At 40.6% G+C, this 23,229-nt stretch overlaps 1 protein-coding gene and 1 pseudogene across 1 annotated transcript in view; one reads left to right on the forward strand and one right to left on the reverse strand.

Moving 5' to 3' along the window:
* PABIR3 (PABIR family member 3) overlaps window positions 1–23,229 on the forward strand; it is a 74,990-nt gene that overhangs the window by 45,761 nt on the left and 6,000 nt on the right. Inside the window, exon 10 of the mRNA XM_040627514.1 lies at window positions 2,955–3,043. Coding sequence (XP_040483448.1) covers window positions 2,955–3,043 — 89 coding nt within the window. The remainder of the gene's footprint in view (window positions 1–2,954; window positions 3,044–23,229) is intronic.
* Window positions 14,859–15,315, reverse strand: LOC103672982 (annotated as a pseudogene).

Below are 23,229 nucleotides of genomic sequence, written 5' to 3' on the forward strand. Positions count from 1 at the left end.
TCTTCACTACGTCTGTATCTTTGGGGTAAATACCCAGTAGTGCAATTTCTGGATCATAAAAATTGAGCTACCCAAACAACACATCTAACTCAGCATGTACTTATTATATTCTAAGACTAAGACTGGATCAATTCCGGAAAACACTCTTTCAAACTAAGCACTTTGTTTTGTGATGATGGATCAATGTCCTAGCTCAGGGGTCTTTTGCATGTGCTGTGAAGTTAGCGGCTAGTGTTAAATTAAATTTAAATATATTAAGTTTAAGAGCTGTTAGAAAGTTGGAGTCATTTTAGTATTTAAAATAAAACATGCTTAGGGGCACCTGGCTGGCTCAGTTGGTGGAGTGTGTGACTATTGATCTCGGGGTTGTGAGTTCAAGCCCTATGTTGGGTGTAGAGATTACTTAAAAATAGAATCTTAAAAAAAATAAATCTGTAAAATAAAATATGCTTGAATTGAAGACAGTGTTATACTAAATTAAAATAATTCTCCTTTTGGGGAGCCTGGGTGGCTCAGTCAGTTGAGCGTCCCAACTCTGGATTTTGACTCAGGTCATGATCTCAGGGTCGTGAGATCAAATGCCTCGTCGGGCTCCACGCTCAGCAGTCTGCTTCTCTCTCTCTCTTTCCCTCTCCCTCTGCCCCTCTCCCCTTTTGCACGCTTTCTCTCTCTAAAATAAATAAATCTTGGGACACCTGGGTGGCTCAGTTGGTTAGGCGTCTGCCTTCAGCTCGAGTTGTGATCCCAGGGTCCTGGGATCAAGTCCCACATCTAGCTCCTCACTTGGCGGGGAGCCTGTTTCTCCCTTTCCCTTTGCCTACCACTCCCTCTGCTTGTGCTGTCTCTGACAAATAGATAGATAAAATCTTTTTTAAAATAATAAAATAAATAGGGGCGCCTGGGTGGCTCAGCCATTAAGCATCTGCCTTCGGCTCAGGGCATGATCCCAGCGCTCTGGGATCAAGCCCCACATCAGGCTCCTCCACTGGGAGCCTGCTTCTTCCTCTTCTTCCTCTCCCACTCCCCCTGCCTGTGTTCCCTCTCTCGCTGGCTGTCTCTCTCTCAAATGAATAACTAAAATCTTTATAAATAAATAAATAAATATTTTAAAAAATAAAAACAATTCTCCTTTTAAGACATTTACACATAAAACGTTTTATGACATTGAAAATTCCTGGAATTTTCTTAGAATTTATTATTTAAAAAATTTTTTGTATTATAATTTTCACACAATACACTTGGTTTCTGCCCAGTATCTTGGTGGATGTGGCATGTCTCACACAAGCGTCTCATACCTGGTTTTCAGTTACTCTGGAGGACGACTGCCTCCTTTCTTTGAGGTATCCCCTAAGAACTCCAAAACTAATTCTATATGTATTACATAGTCTGTATTTTAAGTCAGACCCTTCCAAACACAGCCTGTACAAGTTTGGTCAAAATTCATGTGGAATTTTAGATACAGTAACAGATTAAACAGAAATTTAATTTTATTTATCTGTTTGGGAATATGAATATCCATTTGGGAAACAACAAATGGTGTCTTATTTGGAGCCTATTAATACAAATGAAATGTGGGGAAAGAAGGTATAAAAAATCCAAAGAGGTCTTGGGTGGGGGAGAAAAAAGAACGAGGACGATATAAAATGGGAGAGAGTATGAGATAGCAGTTAGGATCTCCAAGCACATGAAGATGTGCTGTATGGTGATAAGCTATACCTACTTCCACTAGAAGTAAGAGCAAATAAGGCTTCAAGTGGGAATTCTGAGAAATCTGCAGAAATCAGACAGCTATAAAGATTATTTTACAATAATGGTTTCGGCAAAGAAAATTTCAATTTTTTTATATGATGAATTTGTCTTGATATGTCTAGCTTTTAATTTAAACCCAAAAGGAAAGATGAGTAGTTTTTCCATAATGGTGTAATTGTAATCTGGCGTGGGACAGGATACCCAGACCTCTTTTGAGCTTTACGAGCCATGATTATACTCCTAAGGAAGGTCTGTGGAATCTCTATTTCTAGCGAGGTATATATTGCGCCATATATATATATATATATAAAGATTTTATTTATTTGAGAGAGAGAGAGTGTGTGAGCAGGGGAGGAGCAGAGGGAGAGGGAGACAGTCACCAGCACACTCCGGGATCATGACCTGAGCTGAAGGCAGACACTTAACCGACTGAGCCGCCCAGGCGCCCCCTATATTTTATTTTGAAGTAAACTCTATACCCAACATTGGGCTTAAACTCACGACCAAGAGTCACATGCTGTACCGACTGAGCCAGCCAGGTGTCCCTACTCCTAGGGATATTTTTTAATGAGTAGATGGCCTTTGTGTTTTATCATTCAAATTCCACCCTATGAGTTATGGGCTTGAACATCAGTTTTCTCTCATTCAGACACTGTTATCACATGATGGTGTAATAATGTGCAGATTTTAGCATTTACTTTGATGTAAAGATTACAGCAGTGCAGTTTTTTGAGATTAGATTTGTCTCCTTAATCTTTAAAAGCATTTATTTTGTTCATTGTCTGCTATAAAAGAATTGGTCTATTTATTGTATATGTTTGGCAAAATAAAGATAGCAGCAACCTAAACATTTAAAATAAGGAATGAGATTAAATTATGGTATGGCCATACTACATAACCCTATAAAATCACGTTGTAGAATTTAGCTACTAATATGAGAAAATTATAATCATTAAAAACAAAAAGGTTACATATTGGTATTATATATGATACAAATCAAATTTTGTTTAAAAACAATCATGTGTACACACACATATTTAGGACTTACTGTAAAGTGGTTATCTCTGGGTAATGGGGATATAACACTTTTTCCTTTGTTTTTATGTATCTTAAAGTATTTGCAATGAAAAAGTTTTACTTTTACAATTAAAAGCAAAAGCATGTTAGATAACACATATCTACTTTGATCTGCTTTTTTGTCATAGGTGAAATGACATTTGAAGATCAGCCAAAGAAAATTTTCCAAGGCACAACCAGCAAGCTTTCTTCTGATACTACTCAACAGTCTGATACGGTGAGTATTAACATGAGGTTTTAAACATTCATTGGCCATTTTTCACTTGCTTTTTAAATCTATTCTTACTGTTGTATAAATTCAGAAGTATTATTAAATATTTTAGAAGTTATAAAACTAATATCCCAAATGAATGCTATTAACTTTAGTTCTTCTCCCTAACATTTATGTGTGATGTTAATATATGCTGGATACATTTTTAGAAGTGGGGTCTTGGCATTTGATTAAGAGGTATTAGAGAAGGGGTGCCTGGACAGCTCAGTCAGTCAAGTGTCCAACTCTTGGCTTCAGCTCAGGGCGTGATCTCAGGGTCGTGAGATCGAGCCCCTTGTTGCAGCGTCGGGGGCGGGGGTTGCTTTGAGCTCAGCACAGAGTCTGCTTGAGATTCCCACTCCCTCTCCCTCCTCTTCTGCTCCTCTCTCTCTCAAATACATAGAATCTTTTAAAAAAAAAAGGGGGGTATTAGAGAAAATATAAAAATGCAAGCTTAGGAAAAAGTCATCTTCTGCCCATCTTTTCTTCCTTGGATTTTTCTGTGCTTTGTTAGGCTGAGCGTATTATTGAAAAGCATGCCAAGAAAGCATGTTTTAATAATCAAGATGGGAAATGTTGTGAATAGGTTTTTATTTAATGTTACTGTTGGCTTTGTTTTACTGCTCTTGTGAAATTGCTCTTGTAACTAGTGCCAGTTCTTTGCTTCACATATTTTGTGTTCATTTGTAGACAAAGCCGAGGGCACAGAGATCTTTTGCATTCTGTTATTGACGAATGGCATTTTCTTCTCCTAGTCTATCTTTAGATATTCTTGATGGAAACAATAGTGGTATGGGATCTTCTTGTAATTCACCAGTTAGAATCAGCACTGTCACAATCTCCCATATGATCTTCTGATTCTCATTCTCCATTTATTGTAGTAGATGAACTTTCAACTAAGTGATTCACCCATCCCAAGACCTTCTCACCAGCGGAGAAACACGTTTGCTTCTCTCTTCCCCCCTCCCCCCGCCCTCTCTCACACAAGTTAGAGCAACTATTTCTTATTACCTTATTTTCTTAGTTTCCTAAAATACTATTTATCTACAGAATTTGCATATCTAATTGCTGTGTATGCCCTTAAAACCAATGTAGTGATACCTTCAAAGATGTTTTCCAAATAAGAACTATATTGAAGATACAATCATGTCTTCAAGCTGCTAATGTGTAGAAACATGCTGCACCTTGATTTTTTTAAAACATAAGTGAAAACTATTTATTTATATGAGTGAGTAGATAAAATTATAAGTCCTGATGAAATATAATTGTTCCATTAATCAACAAGTAAAATAATTTTTTAGGTTATGTGCTGAATGCCCATGCTAGTTCCTAATGATATTTTCAATAATTGCTAGTTTCCTCTTGGTAAGGAAAAATCACCTATCTTAGAGCAGTTTTTAAAACTAAGCTAGTTATACTTTGCTGATACAAGGATTGCCTATTTTGCACATGAATCCTTGGATGTTTAATTTGTTGGGAAGGAATAGGTAGGGGAAACAAGATGTAAAAAGGTGATTGAATAGCAAGAAAATAATATGTAATTGGGCTTCACTCAATTTGTACTTAACCTGATTATCCCTGATCAATTTTGTATTCTAATTAAGTGTGGAAAAAAGACAATGTTGATAAATTGTGGTCTTTTACATGTCCATGAATTACTTTTTATTCATCATCATAACTACTGATTTGATTAAATAAGGCTTAATATGTTAGAGTTTTTCTGCAAGAATCATATACTTTCAGTTGTTCCCTAAGGACTACAAATGTTTGTTTAAACCCCAATTTTCTATTCAAAAGTCTTAAGGATTTTCTGAATAAGAAAAATTATGTGTTAAAAATTTAAAATCTAAAGTGAGTACTTTAAGTAATTGAGGATAGCATTAGCATTTCGAAAAATAGAAATGTATCCTCATGAAGTTCAGAATTAGTTTAAATTTCCTCAGCTAATGAAATAGGAATGGTTATCTAAAATATTTATAAAAAGTTTTTCCTTGTCATTAGAAATGATCAGAATGACAAAAATGGGATGTAGGTATGTCCCACATGGGAAAAAGACTATTACATCAAGAATTGTTTGACAGGGGCACCTGGGTGGCTCAGTGGGTTAAAGCGTCTTCGGCTCAGGTCATGATCCCAGGGTCCTGGGATCAAGCCCCACGTTGGGGCTCCCTGCTCCTGCTGAAGCAGGGAGCCTGCTTCTCCCTCTCTCTCTGCCTCTCCCTCTGCCTCTCCCCCCGCTATTGCTCGTGTGCTCTCTCTTTCTCTCTCTCTCGCTCACTCACACCCCCCCCCGCTCAAATAAATAAATAAAATCTTTTTAAAAAGAGAATTGTTTGACAGTGGCCCCAATGGAATTGATTAGCATGGCTAGATATGTAGGGGAAGATTTTGTTCACCTATGAATAAATGAATATTTATGAGATGACTGGGATCCTGATAGTCTCTGGAAACTGGGACAGGATTCTACAAATCGGCCAAGAACAAGGGAACTATCAATATTGCCTTTGTAATTCAGCTTCTATACTTGCCAGACCCTTAGTGGACCAATTGTGAACATACATGGGGGCCCTCCTGAGCTGAGGTGTGACGGCAGTGATGTTCCTTGCTGAAAGTGTAGATCATGGACAGACAGTGTCCTCATGTATTATTGACACTTGAGCGAAAGAAAAAAAAAGGTTTGCAAAATATTCAGGTACAAAGACCAAGGATGGAGGTAGTGAACAATGGGAGTGGGACTGCTACTCAGTTGTTTCAAGAGCTTTTATTTTAATTTATTTTTTAAAGATTTTATGTATTTATTTGTCAGAGAGAGAGAGTGGGCACACAACTGGGGGAGCAGCAGGCAGAGGGAGAAGCAGGCTCCCCACTGAGTAGGGAGACCTATGCGAGACTCAGCCCCAGGACCCTGGGATCGTGCCCTGAGCCTAAGGCAGACGCTTAACCGACTGAGCCACCCAGGCGTCTCATAAAGAGCTTTTAATCAATAAATCTTGGTAATCTTGACAATCTGAATGCATGTCTTTTCAACTCAGACAATTCCTTTCACTCTATTCAATTAGTTTTTATTGTTTTAGCTGTACTCCAGGATGCCACAACTTACTATAATATGCTCAGATTCAAGGACTTTGTAGTTGGTTTTCCAGTCTGTTGCCTTTTGAGCTTTTGTATTGGGAGGCTCTGTTTCTTTTTTCTTTTAAGATTTTATTTATTTGAGAGAGAGAGTGAGAGTGATCACGAGCAAGGGGGAACGGGAGAGGGAGAAGCAGACTCCCTGCTGAGCAGGGAGCCCAATGCGGGACTCGATCCCAGGACCCTGGGATCATGACCTGAGCCGAAGGCAGACACTTAACCGACTGAGCCACCCAGGTGCCCTGGGAGGATCTGTTTCTTAAATGATTTTTCATTTCTTAAGTGGTTTTCAGACCAAAGTAGTTCTAAATTTTACATGATATTTTTTGTGGTTGATTTTTTCTTTTTTTTTTTGTTATTGTTGTTTCAAGTGTTTATTTAAATTCTAGTTAACATAGCGTGTAATATTGGTTTCAGGAGTAGAATTTAGTCATTCATCACTTATATATAACACCCAGCGCTATCACAACATGTGCCCTCCTTAATGCCCATCATCCACTTAGCCCATCCCCTGACCACCTCCCCTCCATCAACCGTCAGTTTGTTCTCTATAGTTAAGAGTCTGTTTCATGGTTTCTCTCTCTCTCTCTTTTTCCCTTAATGTTCATTTGTTTTGTTTCTTAAATTCTACATATGAGTGGCATCATATGGTATTTGCCTTTCTCTGATTAACTTATTTCACTTAGCATAATATACTCTAGCTCCATCCATGGCATTGCCAATGGCCGAGTAATAGTCCATTATATACCACATCTTCTTTATCCATTCATCAGTTGATGGACGTTTTGGCTCTTCCTATAGTTTGGCTACTGTTGATAATGCTGCTATAAACATCAGGGTGCATGTGTCCCTCCAAATCAGTAGTTTTGTATCCTCTGGGTAAATACCTAGTAGTGCAATTGCTGGGCAGGGAAATACAAATCAAAAGTACAATGAGGTATCATCTCACACCTATCAGAGTGGTCGATTATTTTTAGTTATGGTAAGACTATATTTTGTTATCCTAAACATGCCAAGGAATCATCATGTCAGTTTTCATAGTAAAAGACATGTACTCGTCTGCTAGGGCTGCCGTAATAAAGTACGACACACTGGCTGGCCTAAACAAAACAGATTGGCTCACAGTTCTGGAGGCTGAAAGTCCAAGATCAAGTTGTCCTCAGAGGTAGCTCCTTCTGGAGGCTCTGGGGGAGAGTTTGTTAATGTCTCTCTCCTAGTTTATGGTAGGTGCCAGAACGCCTTGCCTTGCAGACATATCACTCCAGTCTCTGTCTCTGTCATCATATGGGCTTCTCCCTGTGTTCCCGTGTTTTCATGCGGTTGTTATAAAGACACCAGTCACTGGATTTAGGGCCCAAGATAATCCAGTATGACTTCATCTTAGCTTGATTACATCTGCAAAGACCCCATTTCCATCTAAGGTCACATGTGCAGATACCAGGGGTTAGGACTTCAACATCATCTTTCGGGGTATATAATTTAACCCATAGTAGAATACTTTTGGAGTTTTTATTTTTGCTTGTTTCATTTTTCTTGTTAGTTTTTTAAATCATCTATCTTATAACCCATTTTAAAAACTATGAGAATAAGAGGTGACTGTATTGAACATAGCACTGGTATGTCTTCTTATATATTATAAATATTTGCTTATTTATAAATATATATGTATGTTTATATACAGATATACTAGTTTTCACATTGTCAATAAAAGAGTAAATGAAAGTGGGAGTATGTTTGTAAAATATTTTCAGAGCATCATTTTTAAGCCTTAATATGTATGTATTCAGGTTCAATCAAATATTCCTATTTTACTTATAATGTTATAAAAGAGCAGCACTCCACAGCACGCCTGCGTGGCTCAGCCGTTAAGCATCTGCCTTCGGCTCAGGTTATGATCCCAGGGTGCTGGGATCGAATGCCGCCATCAGGCTTCCTGCTCAGCGGGGAGCCTGCTTCTCCCTCTGGCTGCCGCTCCCCCTGCTTGTGCTCTCTTTCTCTCTCTCGCTCTCTCACTGTCTCTCTCTGACAAATAAGTAAAATCTTTAAAAAAAAAAAAAGCAGCACTCCAGATTCATCCTAACATGAAGACTCACTGCAGTAATAAGTAAGGTTCTCAGGTCAGGGGGAAAAAATATGGTTCTGAAGATTTATAATGACTAAATCAACCAATCAAGCTTGTAATTTCAAGCATATTCAATTTAGTATCTAATGAATACTTTCCGTGTCCAGGAAACTATACTTAAAATTGTAGGATGTAGGAAGATGAGTAAAATACCATCCCTCTCTTCAAGCAGAATAAGTACAAAAATAATACTGATACCAGCAGTCTAAGATAAGATGACCACAGATACACATATGAAAGGACCTCTGAACTATGAAAGTAGGAGAGAAAAACAATATTGGAATGATAGGATTTTAGAAGCCCTTTAGTTTACCTCTCAATGCAGAAATCCTTTTAAGAATTCCAGACAAATTATCTTTTAGCCTTAGTTTGAAACCTTACAGTAATGAACCGACTTTTCTCACACAACAGTTCATTCTGCTGTTGGACAGCTCTCACTATCAGAAAGCTCTTACGTTAGAAGGGGGGCTGGGGTGAGAATTTGTATCTAGGTGGCCTGTTTCATTGGCTCTTTAGAACGGAGGCAAATCAAATGAGCTATTAAAAGCAGATGAGTTAAGATTCTAATTCTGCATTAATCTTTGTCCCTGCTCCTTGAATTATTACTACTCCCACTACAGGATATATTTAATCTCATCTCCTAAATGAATTTTTAAAATTCATCTAGAAGCAACTATATATAAATATCCATGATGAAAATGCATGTATGGTACTTTGGATATCTATGGAGAAAACTAATTACAATTTGCCTCAAGTGTTTTTAAATATTTTAGATCTTAAAAGTTGAGCTTGAAAAATCTATCATATAGGTAGACTTCACTGTCAGATAGTTGAAACTATGCATTTAGAAAAGGCCAAAGAACAATAAGTACTCTGGCAAAAAGGTAGCTTTGTTTCCCTTAAGTTTCATGATATCTCACAGATTTCTTCCGATGTGGTTCTTAACCCAAGAGTAAATGAGATTGCTTTTTATAAATGTGTATAACGTATGGGTGGAGAGAGTCATCTGTCATACTGGAATCTTGGAAACTTGTTCAACTTTCTTAATAGTAGGAGACTTAATGACCATGGCCTCTCAAAAGAAATACATTAAATTAATGCAGTTATTAATTGAATCCTGTAAATTGATCAATAATATATATATTTTTATATATTATATATATTTATATATTATATATTTTTATATATTATATATTATATATAGTATATATAATTATATATATTATATATATGTATATATAATTATATATATATGATATAGGATATATAGGATAAATAATATATTTATATATTATTATATATTTATATAATGTATAATATTATATAATATATATTTATATAATATATTTATATTTATATTATTATATATTATATTTATATAATAATATTTATATATTTATATAATAATATATATTTATATATATAATTGATCAATTGTATATATATATATATATATGATTAGAGATCTCAGTGGCATCACTGACAGCAAAGTAAACTGGTAACGGGAATGCCCAGACTACAGTATGAGTGCAGGAGTCAGGAGACCCGACTTGTGGCTCCAGGTCTGTCACTCACTCTGTATGACTTTCAACAGGTCACTTCACCGATCTGGGCTTCAGATTTCCAATCTGTAAAATAGAGTTGAACTAGGTATTTACAAGATCCTTTCTGCCTCTTAAAATTTTATTGATTCTGTGAAAGCATCTGCCTTCGTCTTTGCCACTGTCACAGTGAAAGTCACGATGGCATTAAGCTTCAGAAGGCTTTAAGAAAATATTCAGGAAATTAGAGAGCCTTATGCCTAATATTTTTATTCTTTCTGGCAACAAGAAACTCATTTTGTTCAGCCTCATCAATAGTTTCCTCTCTTCTATGAATTATGCATGCTTTATGATGAAATGTGGAAAGCTAATTTCCCCCTGGTTTCTTGTTTTGTGTGGATAAATGATCCTCTCAGGATTTCCATATTAATAACAAGTTCCCACTGACAAAGCACTCACCATAAAATTTTCTTTCTAGTAACTACAGCGTGAGACAAAACAAAATAAAGATACACTTGGTATGTTTGTTTCAGAGAAGCAAAAGAGACAGGGCAAAAAAATCTATAAAATCTTGGGCACAATTGACATTCAGAAGTGCTTAACTAGTACTAGAACACAGACTACCAGCAAAATAGTTCTTCTTTTTCCTTGATAATCATTATATGGCTCTAAGAAAAACCTCTAACTTCAGTTCAGTTGATTTCATGGCCTGGCTCTTATGCTTGGTAACTCTCCACTGAACACAAACAAAAAAGGACACACTTGAGAGTCGCAAACAGCTGGTTTGTGACTTTGTGCTGAGGAAGGAAATATTTTGAAATTACATTATCCCATGGAGGAACCTAATTATACTTTCCGTTTCTAGCCCCACTCTTATGTGAGGGGGGGGTTAGTTTGCTTGCTTAACTAGACTTATATTAAAGTCTGCAGTGGTTTACATCGAGTCCTATTCTTAGATAACCTTTTCGTAAGTGTGAAGCCTTTGGAAAGGAAGGTTCTGAGGCTAACATGTTGGGGCTATCAAGGCAAGTTCAGCTAAGACTCTTAAACTTTAATTGGAATACATTCCCATGCCACATTGATTAGCAGAGATTTAAAATTTGTTTGTAGTATACATGGCTGTTGAGAGTTTGGTGAAACTGGTGTTGAAATCCCCTGTGGTGGGTTCTTAATGTCCTTTCTGGACGAAGTTTGGTAGTATGTATCACAAGCCTTCAAAATATGCACATCTTTCGATATAGCAATTCTTGAAATTTTTCTTAGGGAAAAATATGGGATAGGTTGAAAAGGATGTTTACCGTAATGTTATTTGTAGTCATGAAAAATGTAATGTTTTCAACAGATGGTGCTGGAGCAACTGAATATCCACATGCCAGATAATGAAGTTGGACTCCTACCTCACACCGTACACAAAAATTAATTCAAAATAGATCAATGACCTAAATATTAAGAGCTAAAACCATTAAATTCTTAGGGAAAAAACAGGGGTAAATCTTTATGACCTTGGATTTGGCAATGGATTCTTAGATATATCACCAAAAACATGAGCAACAAAAGAAGAAAATAGATAAGTGGAACTTTATCAAAATTAAGAACATTTGTGCATGAAAGGACATTAACAAGACAGTGAAAAAGATAACCTATAGAGCAACAAAAAATATTTGTAAATCATATCTGATGAGTTTAATCTAGACTATGTAAAGAAGTCTTATAACTCAGCCATAAAAAGACAAACAACCCAACTAAAATATGGGCAAACTACTTTATGATTAGACATGTCTCCAAAGAAGATATACATATGGCCAATAAGCACATGAAAAGATGTTCCACATCTTTAGTCATTAGGGAAATGCAAAATAAAACCACAGAGAGAGATCACTTCATACCCACTAGGTTGGCTAGAATCAAATAGATAGTAACAAGTGTGGGTGAAGATGTGGAGAAGTAGAGGACCCTTGTACACTGCTGTTTGGAATGTAAAATAGTGCAGTGACTGTGGAAAGCATTTTGGCAGTTCCTCAAAATACTAAGCATTAAACATATAAAACATATTAAACATCCACAAAATATTAAACTCTATGATAACATAGAGTCATCATAAGATCCAGCAATTTCACTCCTTGAAAACCAGGACTCAAATAAATACTTGTATGCTAGTGTTCCTTGTGGCATTGTTCACAATAGCCAAAAGGTGGCAACAACCCAACTGTCCGTCACCAGATGAATGGATGAAAATGTGTTCTATACATACAATGGGATATTGTTCAGCTATAAAAAGGAATGACGTTCTGGTACATACTACCACATGGATGAAACTTGAAAACATTGTGCTAAGCGAAATAAGCCAGACACAAAGGGACAGATATATTGCATGACTCCCCTTACATGAGATATTTAAAAATAGACAAATTCATAGAGATAGAAAGTAGATTAGAGGTTACCAGGGGCTGGTGGGAGGGGGAATGGAGAGTTATTCTTAATGTGTATAAAGTTTCTGCTTGGGATGATGAAGAAGTTTTGGAACTAGATAGTGGGAATGGCTGCACGTTGTTAATGTAATCAGTGCCACAGAATCGCATACTTAAAAGTGGTTAAAATAGCATGTTCTACGTAAAAAACAAAAAACCTAGTATTTAACACTAACGGATCAGTTAAGCCCTCATTTCTCAGGGTGTTTTATAAAATGTGAATAAGTAAGTGTCCCGAAGAATGAAAGAAGTGGAAGGCCATGGGGAGTCTATGGTCAAGTAAGTTTAGGAAAATCAGTTAAAATCATTTCTTTAACATTGTGAAAGCCCAACAAAAGAGATGTGGTATAAAGCATTTTTAAACTGTTTAACTTAAGTTCTTGGTTTTGAGGGTCATCTTATGAGATTTATGTTATGTAGACCCTTTGGAAAACATTGGGTTAAACAAATTACAGTACACTCATTCCATGGAAATCTGTGCACCCATTAAGAATGATGACATGGTCATATATCACTTGACATGGAAGGATGTTTATACTTTATTGTAAAGTAAAAAAGCAGTGTGATTAATGGGATTTCATTTTTGTTTTAAAAAAGTATATGTATATATTTTATATGGATATATAACAGAAAAAAGTTTGTAAGGCTGTATGCCAAAATGCTTAAGTCTCTGGGTGGTGGGAAGATGGATGATTTTGTTTTCATTTGTTTTTCTCTTTGCTTGTCTGTATTTTCATATTTTTCCACGTGGAATATTGGTTACTTATATAATCAAAAAATAATAGAGGTTAAAATAAATATATTTTAGAAACCTATCTGCAGTTATTAATTATACAAGGGAGGGGATGAGGGGCTCAGGACTCCCTTACCGCTTGTTGGACTCTTCACTTACTTCTATTAACTTTCACTGAAGGAGAGTCAAAGGGCCTTTCAACTATTAGAAAGATCTACTCATGGGGCGCCTGGGTGGCTCAGTTGGTTAAGCAACTGCCTTCGGCTCAGGTCATGATCCCAGGGTCTTGGGATCAAGCCTTGTATTGGGCTCCCTGCTCTGCGGGCAACCTGCTTCTCCTTCTCCCTCTGCCGCTCCCCCTGCTTGTGCTCTCCTGCTCTCTCTCTGTCAAATAAATAAATAAAATCTTTTAAAAAAAGAAAGAAAGAAAGAAAGTTCTATTCATTCAAAAATGCTTCCTGATATGAACTGCAATCTACCTTCCATCATTTGGTCCTAATTTGTCATAGGGAATGCCACAAAATAAACAAAATCCAGCTCCTAGTAACAAGTATTGGTGAGGATATGGAGAAATAGGACCCTTGTACATTGCTGGTTAGAATGTAAAATAATGCAGTGACTATGGAGAACATTTTGGCAATTCCTCAAAATATTAAACATAGAATTATTATATGATCCAAGAATTCCACTCCTTGGAAACCAGGACTCAGACACTTGTATGCTGTTCCTTGCAGCATTATTCACAATAGCCAAAAGGTGGCAACAACCCAAGTGTCCATCACCAGATATTTGGCAGGAGCGACCATCTTTCTCCTCTAGGTTTGCATTCTAGTCTTTATGAGATGGTTTCTAGATCTTGTTACCATCCTAGCCATTGGCCTCTGAACATTTTACAGTTTGTCAATATCCTTCAAGTGTGGTACCCAAAAATGACCACAACACTCCACACGTTTCTTTTCACATCTCATTATCAGTTCCTTAAAAACTGTGATATTCGATTTCTCTAATTAAAAAAGTAATTTCAGAATACTTCCCAGTTCAGTGTGACTGTACTTGAAATCCTATCAGAAGATTATATATGAGATACTCAATTAGCTATTTTCCCATCTTTTAATTTCTAAGTTATATAGACGAATAAAATATTCCAGATCAGTTCCTTATCCAGTCTTCTGCATTTATTAAAACCTTAGTAGAACTTTTTATCAAGCACCGAAAGGAGCATGAGAAGAGCTTTCATACTACTGGGGAGGGCAAGAGAGTCCCCGCAGTCAAGAACCTCTTGTCCTATACCATTTGCTACTCTTTTTCCCAATCATCGGTTCCAGTTTTTGGACAAGGTCAAGCTGCGTCCGGAGTTATTGGCCTCTCTCTTGACAGGCACCTAACAAGATGACAGTGACAAGCCGGGGTTCATGGTGAATATCATTTCTTGTCTTTGATCTGATCGCAGTTCCCCTGACCAACCTACTTTATACATTGGTGTTCTTTCCAGCCTAATCAATCCTTTGCATTTTATCCCTTTTATCCCACATGGCAGGCACTATTTAAAAGATCCTAGTAAACTGTATGTACCAGCTCCAAAGAGCATTAGCCCAATGCCTTCCACCGCGCATCGGTGCCTGTGTGCCCACTCGTTTCGTTTGGTGGTGGTGGTGGTTGTTGTTGTTGTTGTTGTTGTTGTTGTTTTTCACTGCTCCAGTCAGTGGAAGGCAAGCTTTATTGAGGCCCCAGGGCCTGGAGGCTTGGGCAGGAGGCTGCCCCGCAGGCAAAGTAAGGCAGTGGAGGGGGCTTATTTGACCTTCACGCGGCCCAGGTTGTGGGCGTGGCCTCGCTTTTTCTTGGCGGCAGTTGACGGCTCTGGGGTGCAGATGAGAATAACACTCACGGCAGATCGCCCTGTCACAGTTGTATTTCTGCCAGCCGGTGGAGGGAAGGCCCCATGAGGCCACCCCCCAGTGAAGCGCAAAGTGCAGGGTGGACTGTCTCTGGATATTATAGCCCAAGAGAGTGCGGCCATCCTCCAGCTCTTTGCCTGCAAAAATCAGATGCTGCTGGTCCGGCGGGGTGCCCTCCTTGTCTTGGATTTTGGCTTTGACATTCTTCGTGATGTCCCTGTGCTCGAACTCTAGGGCGATCGTCCTGCCCATCAGAGTCTTCGCGGATCTGCATCTCTGCGTCCACAAGGCTGCCGCCGCCACCCCACTCGGCCACCTCGTTCTATGTGCTTTGTTTTTTAGTTTCGCCATCGTAGGAACTGCATCTCGGGGCATAGTTTACACAGGCTGTTTAATACGCATACTTGCTAGGCGGAAGTAACTTTAAATCTTCAACTTTTGGGGGCACGTGGCTGGCTCAGTTCGGTAGAGGTATGACCCTTGATCTGGGTGTTGTGAGTTTGAGCCCCACATTGGGCATAGAGATTACATTAAAAAAGCATGAAAAATAAATTAAAAATCATAAAAATATTTTTAAAGTCTTCAACTTTTTAAGAGTTTTCCATTTACACTGATTCTTAAAATCAACTTTACTGAGATCTAATTTACATACTTATCACAGATTGCACCCATCTTAAGCTTGCAATCGAGGTGTAGACCACTTCCATTGACACGGAAAATGGTCCTTTGTAGTTACTGCCCGCCCCCACTGCTGGCTTCAGGTCATGCCTGATCTCCTTTTCTTTCTCACTATAGATTAGATTCTCTTTCATAAAATTTCATATACGTATGTAATCCTATAGTAGGTACTCTTTTGTGCCCGGCTGGTTTTCTTAGAATGTCCTTAGACCATCCATGCTGCTTCCCATATCAGTAGCTCATTGCTTTTTATTGCCGAGTCGTATCTCATTGGAGGAATAAGGCACAACTGGCTTGTCCGTTCACCTTTCAATGCACATTTGGGTTGTTTCCAATTGGGGGCCATTATGAATAAAGCTGCTATGAATAGGTGTGTTTTAACTTTTGTATGGATGTATATTTTAATTTCTCTTGCATAAATACCTAGTAGCATTGCTATATTATAATGGTGAGTGCATGTTTACCTTTATTAAGAAATCGCCAGCCTGTTTTCCAAAGTGATTTCACCATTTTATATTCCCACTAGCAATGCGTGCTCATTTAAGTAGTTCATGTGTGTGGTTCATTTAAACAGCGTTTTCATTTTGAGATCCTGCTGTTCTAAAGGATTTGTTGTGTTAAATGTTGCTTAGGATAGGAGAGCCGTCAGTGAAAGTAAGGAAATGTGTTTAAATATGTTTATTTTATTTAAAAAATGTTCATCAGATTATATTTGTTTTCAAAGAATTTACCTTGTAGGTCATGGGTTTTGTTATTTGGCCAAATGCAATTATTCATTACTGTTTAAAATGATCAGCTAAAGGGCATACTTCCTTCATTTTTTTAAAAAGATTTTATTTATTTGAAAGAGAGCACAGCAGGGGGAGTGGCAGGCAGAGGGAGAGGGAGAAACAGGCTTTCCGCTGAGCGGGGAGCCCGATGTGGGGCTCAATCCCAGGATCCTGGGATCATAACCTGAGCCGAAGGCAGACACTTAACCGACTGAGCCACCCAGGCGCCCCGGCATACTTCCTTCAAAAGATAATCCCAGGGGCGCCTGGGTAGCGCAGTCAGTTAAGCGTTTGCCTTCCGCTCAGGGCGTGATCCCAGCGTTCCGGGATCTAGGAGCCTGCTTCTTCCTCTCCCTCTCCCCTGCTGTGTTCCCTCTCTCGCTGGCTGTCTCTCTGTCACATAAATAAATAAAATCTTTAATAATAATAATAAAAAAAGATAATCCCAGTTGATTTAGAGAATAAACTGACCTGACTTCTCCAGAGTCTTCTAAAATTCTTAGGATAGCTTCATATGACTTCCCATCTCTTTTAATTAATGTCAAGATAAATTCATAGATAAATCATACTCAAAGAAAAGCTATGACCTGCTGCGCTCCCAGTGACATAGTAAATGCGTATATGGCCTCCCAACCTCCCTCACTTACTGGCAAGAGAAGGGTCTGACTTTAGAGTTAGTGGGTATCTGGAAAGCTATGAAGCGTGGTATCGGCCTTTGGCTCTTGATGACAAGAAAGGAATTTTTTTAAAAAAATGAAACAAAACACTAGATGTACTTGGTCTATTTCACCTTATCCAAGAGCCAAGGGTTTATGGAGCACATGTTACCAAGCAACAGGCTTTGCTAATCTCACTTGAGTGAATAGGAATGCCAGTGTAAGTGCCGGGGTTGTTTGAGTCTTGCCTGGGACTCCTCAAATGCTGGGCAAGAGAAGGAAGCCATTCGTGTACTAGAAAACGTGGTGCCTCATTCACCAGACCGTCGACTAAAGGATTTTGATCTCTCCTTTTCTACATTGTGAAATTGGGAGTAGTGTGCTCGCCTCTAGGGATTTCTATCTGATCACAGATGGTCTGCACAAAACAGATTTAGTACCGCTTTCCTCTGTGATCTAGGACCCCCATTAACACATCACATTTGTGGGCTATTTGGGGTCATTCGGCAATGCCCGCCATGCACCAGAGAACTGACCCCTCTGCTGCTCCCTGTTTTGTTTCCATGAGAACCTTTTCTTTCATCTTCAATTTTCTCTGAGCCATTTGAAGATATTATTTACTCTTCACAAGAGTTCATCTTTCCTTTATAAATCAAATATTGAAGGACCGCACCAACGCGCACATCCCAGGGTTACTACATTATATTGACCTTTTCCTGGTTATAAGCCTTTCACGGAACCTGGAGTCATCTGTGTGACTTTGTGGAATTATTAGTCAGTGGTAACTGAAACCAGGGAAAGACATATCTCCGGTTCAAATTCTTCGATTGAGTGCTTCAGAGTCCCATAGTGTTTCCTATGAACGAAATGGCTTTTTTTAGAAACGAAGCGCACTCGTCAGGAAGTTGAATAGCAGGAGTACGCTCTGAGAGACAAAGAGGGTTACAGAACCTAGGCACTGTGTCTCTGCTGCTGTGTTAGTTATCGTATTTATATTCTGCTGCTTTCCCTGAAGGATGTGAACTGGAGGAAATGAAAGTTGACACAGTTTGTCTTCATTTCTTCCCACCTTGCTTTCTGCTGCCTGTTTCCCCCCAGCTGCCCCGGTGCCAGCCTCCCCTCCTCCGCTGGTATCTGCCCAGGTTTGCCCTCGGCCAAAAGGGGCCAGGGCCGTCGCGCCAGAGGCTCATCTTCTTCGCTCTTCGCACCAAAACTCCCATCCCAGGCGAAGAAAAAGGAACCCTCCTACACTATTGGTGGGAATGCAAACTCAGGCATTCAGTGTGGAAAACAGTATGGCGGTTCCTCAAAAAATTAAAAATGGAACTACCCGGGCGTATGAGTGGCTCAGTGGGTTAAGCATCTGCCTTTGGCTCAGGTCATGATCCCAGAATCCTGGGATCAAGTCCCGCCTCGGGCTCCCTGCTCAGCGGGGAGTCTGCTTCTCTGCCCCTCCCCTGGCTCATGCTCTCTCTTTCTCTCTCTCTCTCTCTCTGTCAAATCAATCAATAAATAATCTTTTAAAAAAATAGAACTACCCTATGACCCAGTACTTCCACTACTATGTATTTACCTGAAGACACAAAAACACTAATCTGAAGGGATACATGCTCCCCTGTGTTTTTAGAAGCTTTATTTACAATAGCCAAGATATGAGAACAGCCCAAGCGTCCATCGAGAGATGAATGGATAAAGATGTGGTGTGAATGTATACATGTATATTTGCACACACATATACACACAATGGGATATTACTCAGTCATCAAAAAGAATGAAATCTTGCCATTTGCAATGACATGGATGGAGCTAGAGGGTATAATGCTAAGTGACATAAGTCAGTCAGAGAAAGACAGATACCACAGGATTGCACTCAGATGCGGAATTTAAGAAGCAGAATAAGCAAACAAAGAAAACAAGAGACAAACCCAAAGACTCTTAACTCTAGAGAACACACTGCTAGTTACCAGAGGGGAGGTGGGTGGGGGGATGGGGACTGAGGAGTGCACGAGCGGGGCCGAGCCCCGGGTGATGTGTGCAAGCGTTGGCTCTCTCTGTTGTGCACCTGAAACTAATACAGCACGGTACGTGAACCACGCTGGAGTGAAAAAGAAAACCCCATCCTAGCAAGTCTGAAATCAACGTGGGCATTCTGATTTAAGTTCTTCACGGCAAATTTAAGGGCACCGATGAATTTAACCCCAGGGAGGGTTGTTTGTATTTTAAAGCAGTAATTCAGTTCTAACCTCAGCCATTGACATTTTGGGGGGGGGCAGTGGTCAGGGGATGATGTAGCTGGGAGCTTCTGTCCCTTTCCTGCCCTCTTTCCAGTGCTCCCCCCAGCACAACGAAGAGTGGGCGGAACCATGGGCCTTCTCTCCTCTGTCCCCATTATTGTTCCCATGTGTTTGGGAGCAAGCTGAGACTTAGGAGGGTTATGCGGTGCCCAAGTTTCATCCTGGGGACAACAGAGGCACCTTTAGCAAAAGGATCTGCTGCATATAATACGCTCGGCTTCCCCGCACATGCGAAGCACACAATTTTACAAAGTGCTTGTTGTGTTTGTTCTTGTTTACCAGCTGGTGTCGGAAAGGAAAGGAAGAGGCCAATCCTAGGTACCTTCCTGTCTCCCTTTCCAGGCATTGATGGCATGCCATACTGCGCCTCCACTTACACCGGTGTTACAAAGCTTCCTTTAAAATAACTTTAAGTGGGAAGAAGTAAGTTAATTCAAGCAGAATCATTAGGTATCGGGTGGTATGTGGATATGGCAGTGATGGTGACGAGTAAGGTCACTCTGTCGTGGAGCAGCCACTCTAATACCGTACTGTGAAATATTAATATTAATGATGAATATTACTATCCCCCCTACTCCCAGCACTCCTGATCCCCTCCAGCCTGCTCTACTTTTTCTTTTTCCTGTAGCACTTACCACCTTCTTTTTTTTCTTTTTAAAGATTTTATTTATCTATTTGAGAGACAGAGAGAGAGAGAGCACAAGCAGGGGGAGCAGCAGAGAGGGAGAAGCAGGCTCCCCGCTGAGCAGGGAGCTGGATACAGGGCTCCATCCCAGGACCCTGGGATCATGACCTGAGCTGAAGGCAGATGCTTAACCAACTGAGCCATCCAGGTGCCCCCTTCATATTTTTTAAAGATTTATTTATTTGAGAAAGAGAGAGTACAAACAAGGGGAGCAGCAGAGGGAGAAGGAGAAGCAGATTCCCCACTGAGCAGGGAGCCCAACACGTGGGACTCGATCCCAGGACCCTGGGATCATGACCTGAGCCGAAGGCAGACTCTTAACCCACTCAGGCACTCTAGGACTTATCACCTTCTAACACTTTCTGTAGTTGACTTACTATCTTTATTGTTTGTCTCTCTTTGCTGGAACATAAGGTCCTCCAGGGCAGGAATCTTGTTCTGGTTTTGTTCGTTAAGTGAACACAGTGCCTAAAACAGCGCATGGCCTATTGGAGATGGTCACTACATACGTGATGACTGACCGAATGAATGACCGTGGCATCGGCCATCCTTTATAATCTGGTCCTGCTCTATTTTCCAGCCTTATCTCTCGTCATTCTCCTCTCTGTGTGTCGCTGAGGCCGGCGGAGTCCTGTGCACACCCTTTGCTCCCCCATCTCTGTGCATTTACTTAAACTCTTTCCTCTGCCCTGAGTAAATAATCACAGATCTACGCAAAGATTTGTTATAAAAATGTTCATCACTCGGGGCGCCTGGGCGGCGCAGTTGTTAAGCGTCTGCCTTCGGCTCAGGGCGTGATCCTGGCGTTGTGGGATCGAGCCCCACATCAGGCTTCTCTGCTATGAGCCTGCTTCTTCCTCTCCCACTCCCCCTGCTTGTGTTCCCTCTCTCGCTGGCTGGCTCTCTCTCTGTCAAATAAATAAATAAAATCTTAAAAAAAAATGTTCATCACAGTCTGAGTTTGTATCAGTGAAAAATTTGAAACAGACTCAATACCCATCCATCAGAGTTAAGTTCGAGAAATCACAGTAACTCCCACTTGATGGAGGACAGTTTGGCGCCATCTATCAAAATTACAAATGCGCCTAGCCTTCGAATGAGCAGTTCTGCTTTTCGGAGTTTACCCCACAGATACACTTGCTCATATACCAAATGGATGTGTGTTGGTGACCCACTGCGGTGCTTTCGTCACTCCTATTAGACACAGCAGTGACAGAACTCATTAAATTATTATGTGGAGCTATATTTATTGACATGGGAAAATCATAATGGCTGGCATTAATTCAGGCACTGCGATAAGTGCTTTTACATATTTTTATCTCATTTAATCCTCAGAACAGCCCTGTGAGGTAGTTACTATAATAGTCCTCATTTTACAGAGGAGGAAATGGATTCAGGGAAGTGAATTTACTAATCCAGGGTCAGGCAAGTACTAAGTAGCAAAGCTGAGATGTCGGAAATATTTTATGACAAAACAATATGTACACTATGACCCACTTTTGTAAGAAAAAATACATATAGGGGCACCTGGGTGGCTCACTCGGTGAAGCGTCTGCCTTCGGCTCAGGTGAGGATCCCGGGGATCCTGGGATCGAGTCCTGCATCGGGCTCCCCCTGCTCTCTGGGGAGCCTGCTTCTCCCTCTGCCTGTCACTCCCCCTGCTCGTGCTCTCTCTCTCTCTCTTTCTGACAAATAAATAAAATCTTTTAAAAAATGCATATAGATATATAAATGTATAGATGTGCATATAAAAAGCTTGGAAAGAAATATATCAAAATATTAACAGTAGGCTGATGCGACTGTGGGCGGTTTCTCTCTTCTTTTTGCTTGTAATTTTCTGATCGTTCTGTTACATTTGGGGGCTGACTCGGAGGGAGGAAGTGCCACCAGGAGGCATGAATTACTGGGGTCATTTTAAAGATGACTGCGTTTAAAAAGTTTGGCGGTAGTGCGGAACAGTGACACAGATTTATTTATGGGAAGTGTTTCTAGACTGAGAGGAGAAACACCAGTGGGGAGGGAGCGCTTGCCCAAAGGGAAAGAGGGTGGCTCCTGGGACCAAGTGGCGACCTTGAGGAGGAGGTCCCTGTCCCCATGAGGCTGAGGGGTGGGGGAAAGGCAGAGAACCGGGAGAGGGTGAGGCAAAGAGGGAGACGCAAGAGCCTTCCTGCCCAATGACCTGTGTCCTATGGCTGAAATCCAAAGCTGGCCCCCTACTGAGGGTGGTCAGGTGGAGGCGGCTGGGTAGGGGATCTGAGGAGAGGGAGAGGATTTGGAACAATCGCTGAGAGAAATGTGATACAGATATATAAAAGGACTGCCTCGCAGCCCGTGGGGCCCCGCTGAGGCTGGCTGGCCTGGCCTTGTCGCGGAGCCAACTGCGTGACCTTCTCCTGCGATAGCCAGCAGCCGGGAGTGCGGGGTGGAGAGAATGGACGGTGGGGCTTCCGTCGGGCTGGGGATTGGCCGAGCAGGTGCTGCCCAAGGTCACTGGGAGGGTGAGTCCAGGGGTCAGTGGTAGCTGGCGTGGCTAAACAGCTGGTCAGGGGCCCGACTCGGAAGGAGGAAAGGGTGCCAGCAGGCTACTGATGGCCTCTGGGAAAGCAGAAGGGAGGAAGGACAGGCTGGTGGCCGCGGGGGCCCCGAGAGTGCCAAGGGAGACCAGTAGGAAGCGGGGGTCAGGGGGGTGTTCCTGAGTCTGAGATGCTGAGGCCTCTCTTACGGAGGCCTGGGAGGAAGCGGGAAGGGCAGCGGGAAAGCGTGCGGATAGAAGGGTGAAGAGGGCATTAAAATAGCACGTAGCTGATGGACGACAGTTTGGCAGTATCCACCAAAATTCCAAAGGCACGTTCCCTCTCAGCCAGCAGTTCCGCTTGGAGGAGCTTCTCATCCAGATATACTTACTTGCTTTTGTGCGAGATGAACGTGTCAAGTGAGTCATTGCAGCAAGGAGTGGGACGGCCACGGGTTGGAAGCAGCCCAAAGGTTCAGCCGTAGTGCCTTAGCTCAACGCATTGTGGTTCATAAAATGGAATGCTAGGTAGCCGAAAAAAGGAGGACGTTTCTCTTATTAAGTGGAAGGAGCGAGGTAGAGATCAGTGGGAATAGTTCAGTCTATTTGCTCACGCGTGCGTAAAACACCCCCTTGAAGGACACATAGAAAATTGTTCAAACAGGTCGCC

The sequence above is a fragment of the Ursus maritimus genome (assembly GCF_017311325.1).
Source record: "Ursus maritimus isolate PB19 chromosome X unlocalized genomic scaffold, ASM1731132v1 scaffold_X1, whole genome shotgun sequence".
Lineage (NCBI taxonomy): Eukaryota > Metazoa > Chordata > Mammalia > Carnivora > Ursidae > Ursus > Ursus maritimus.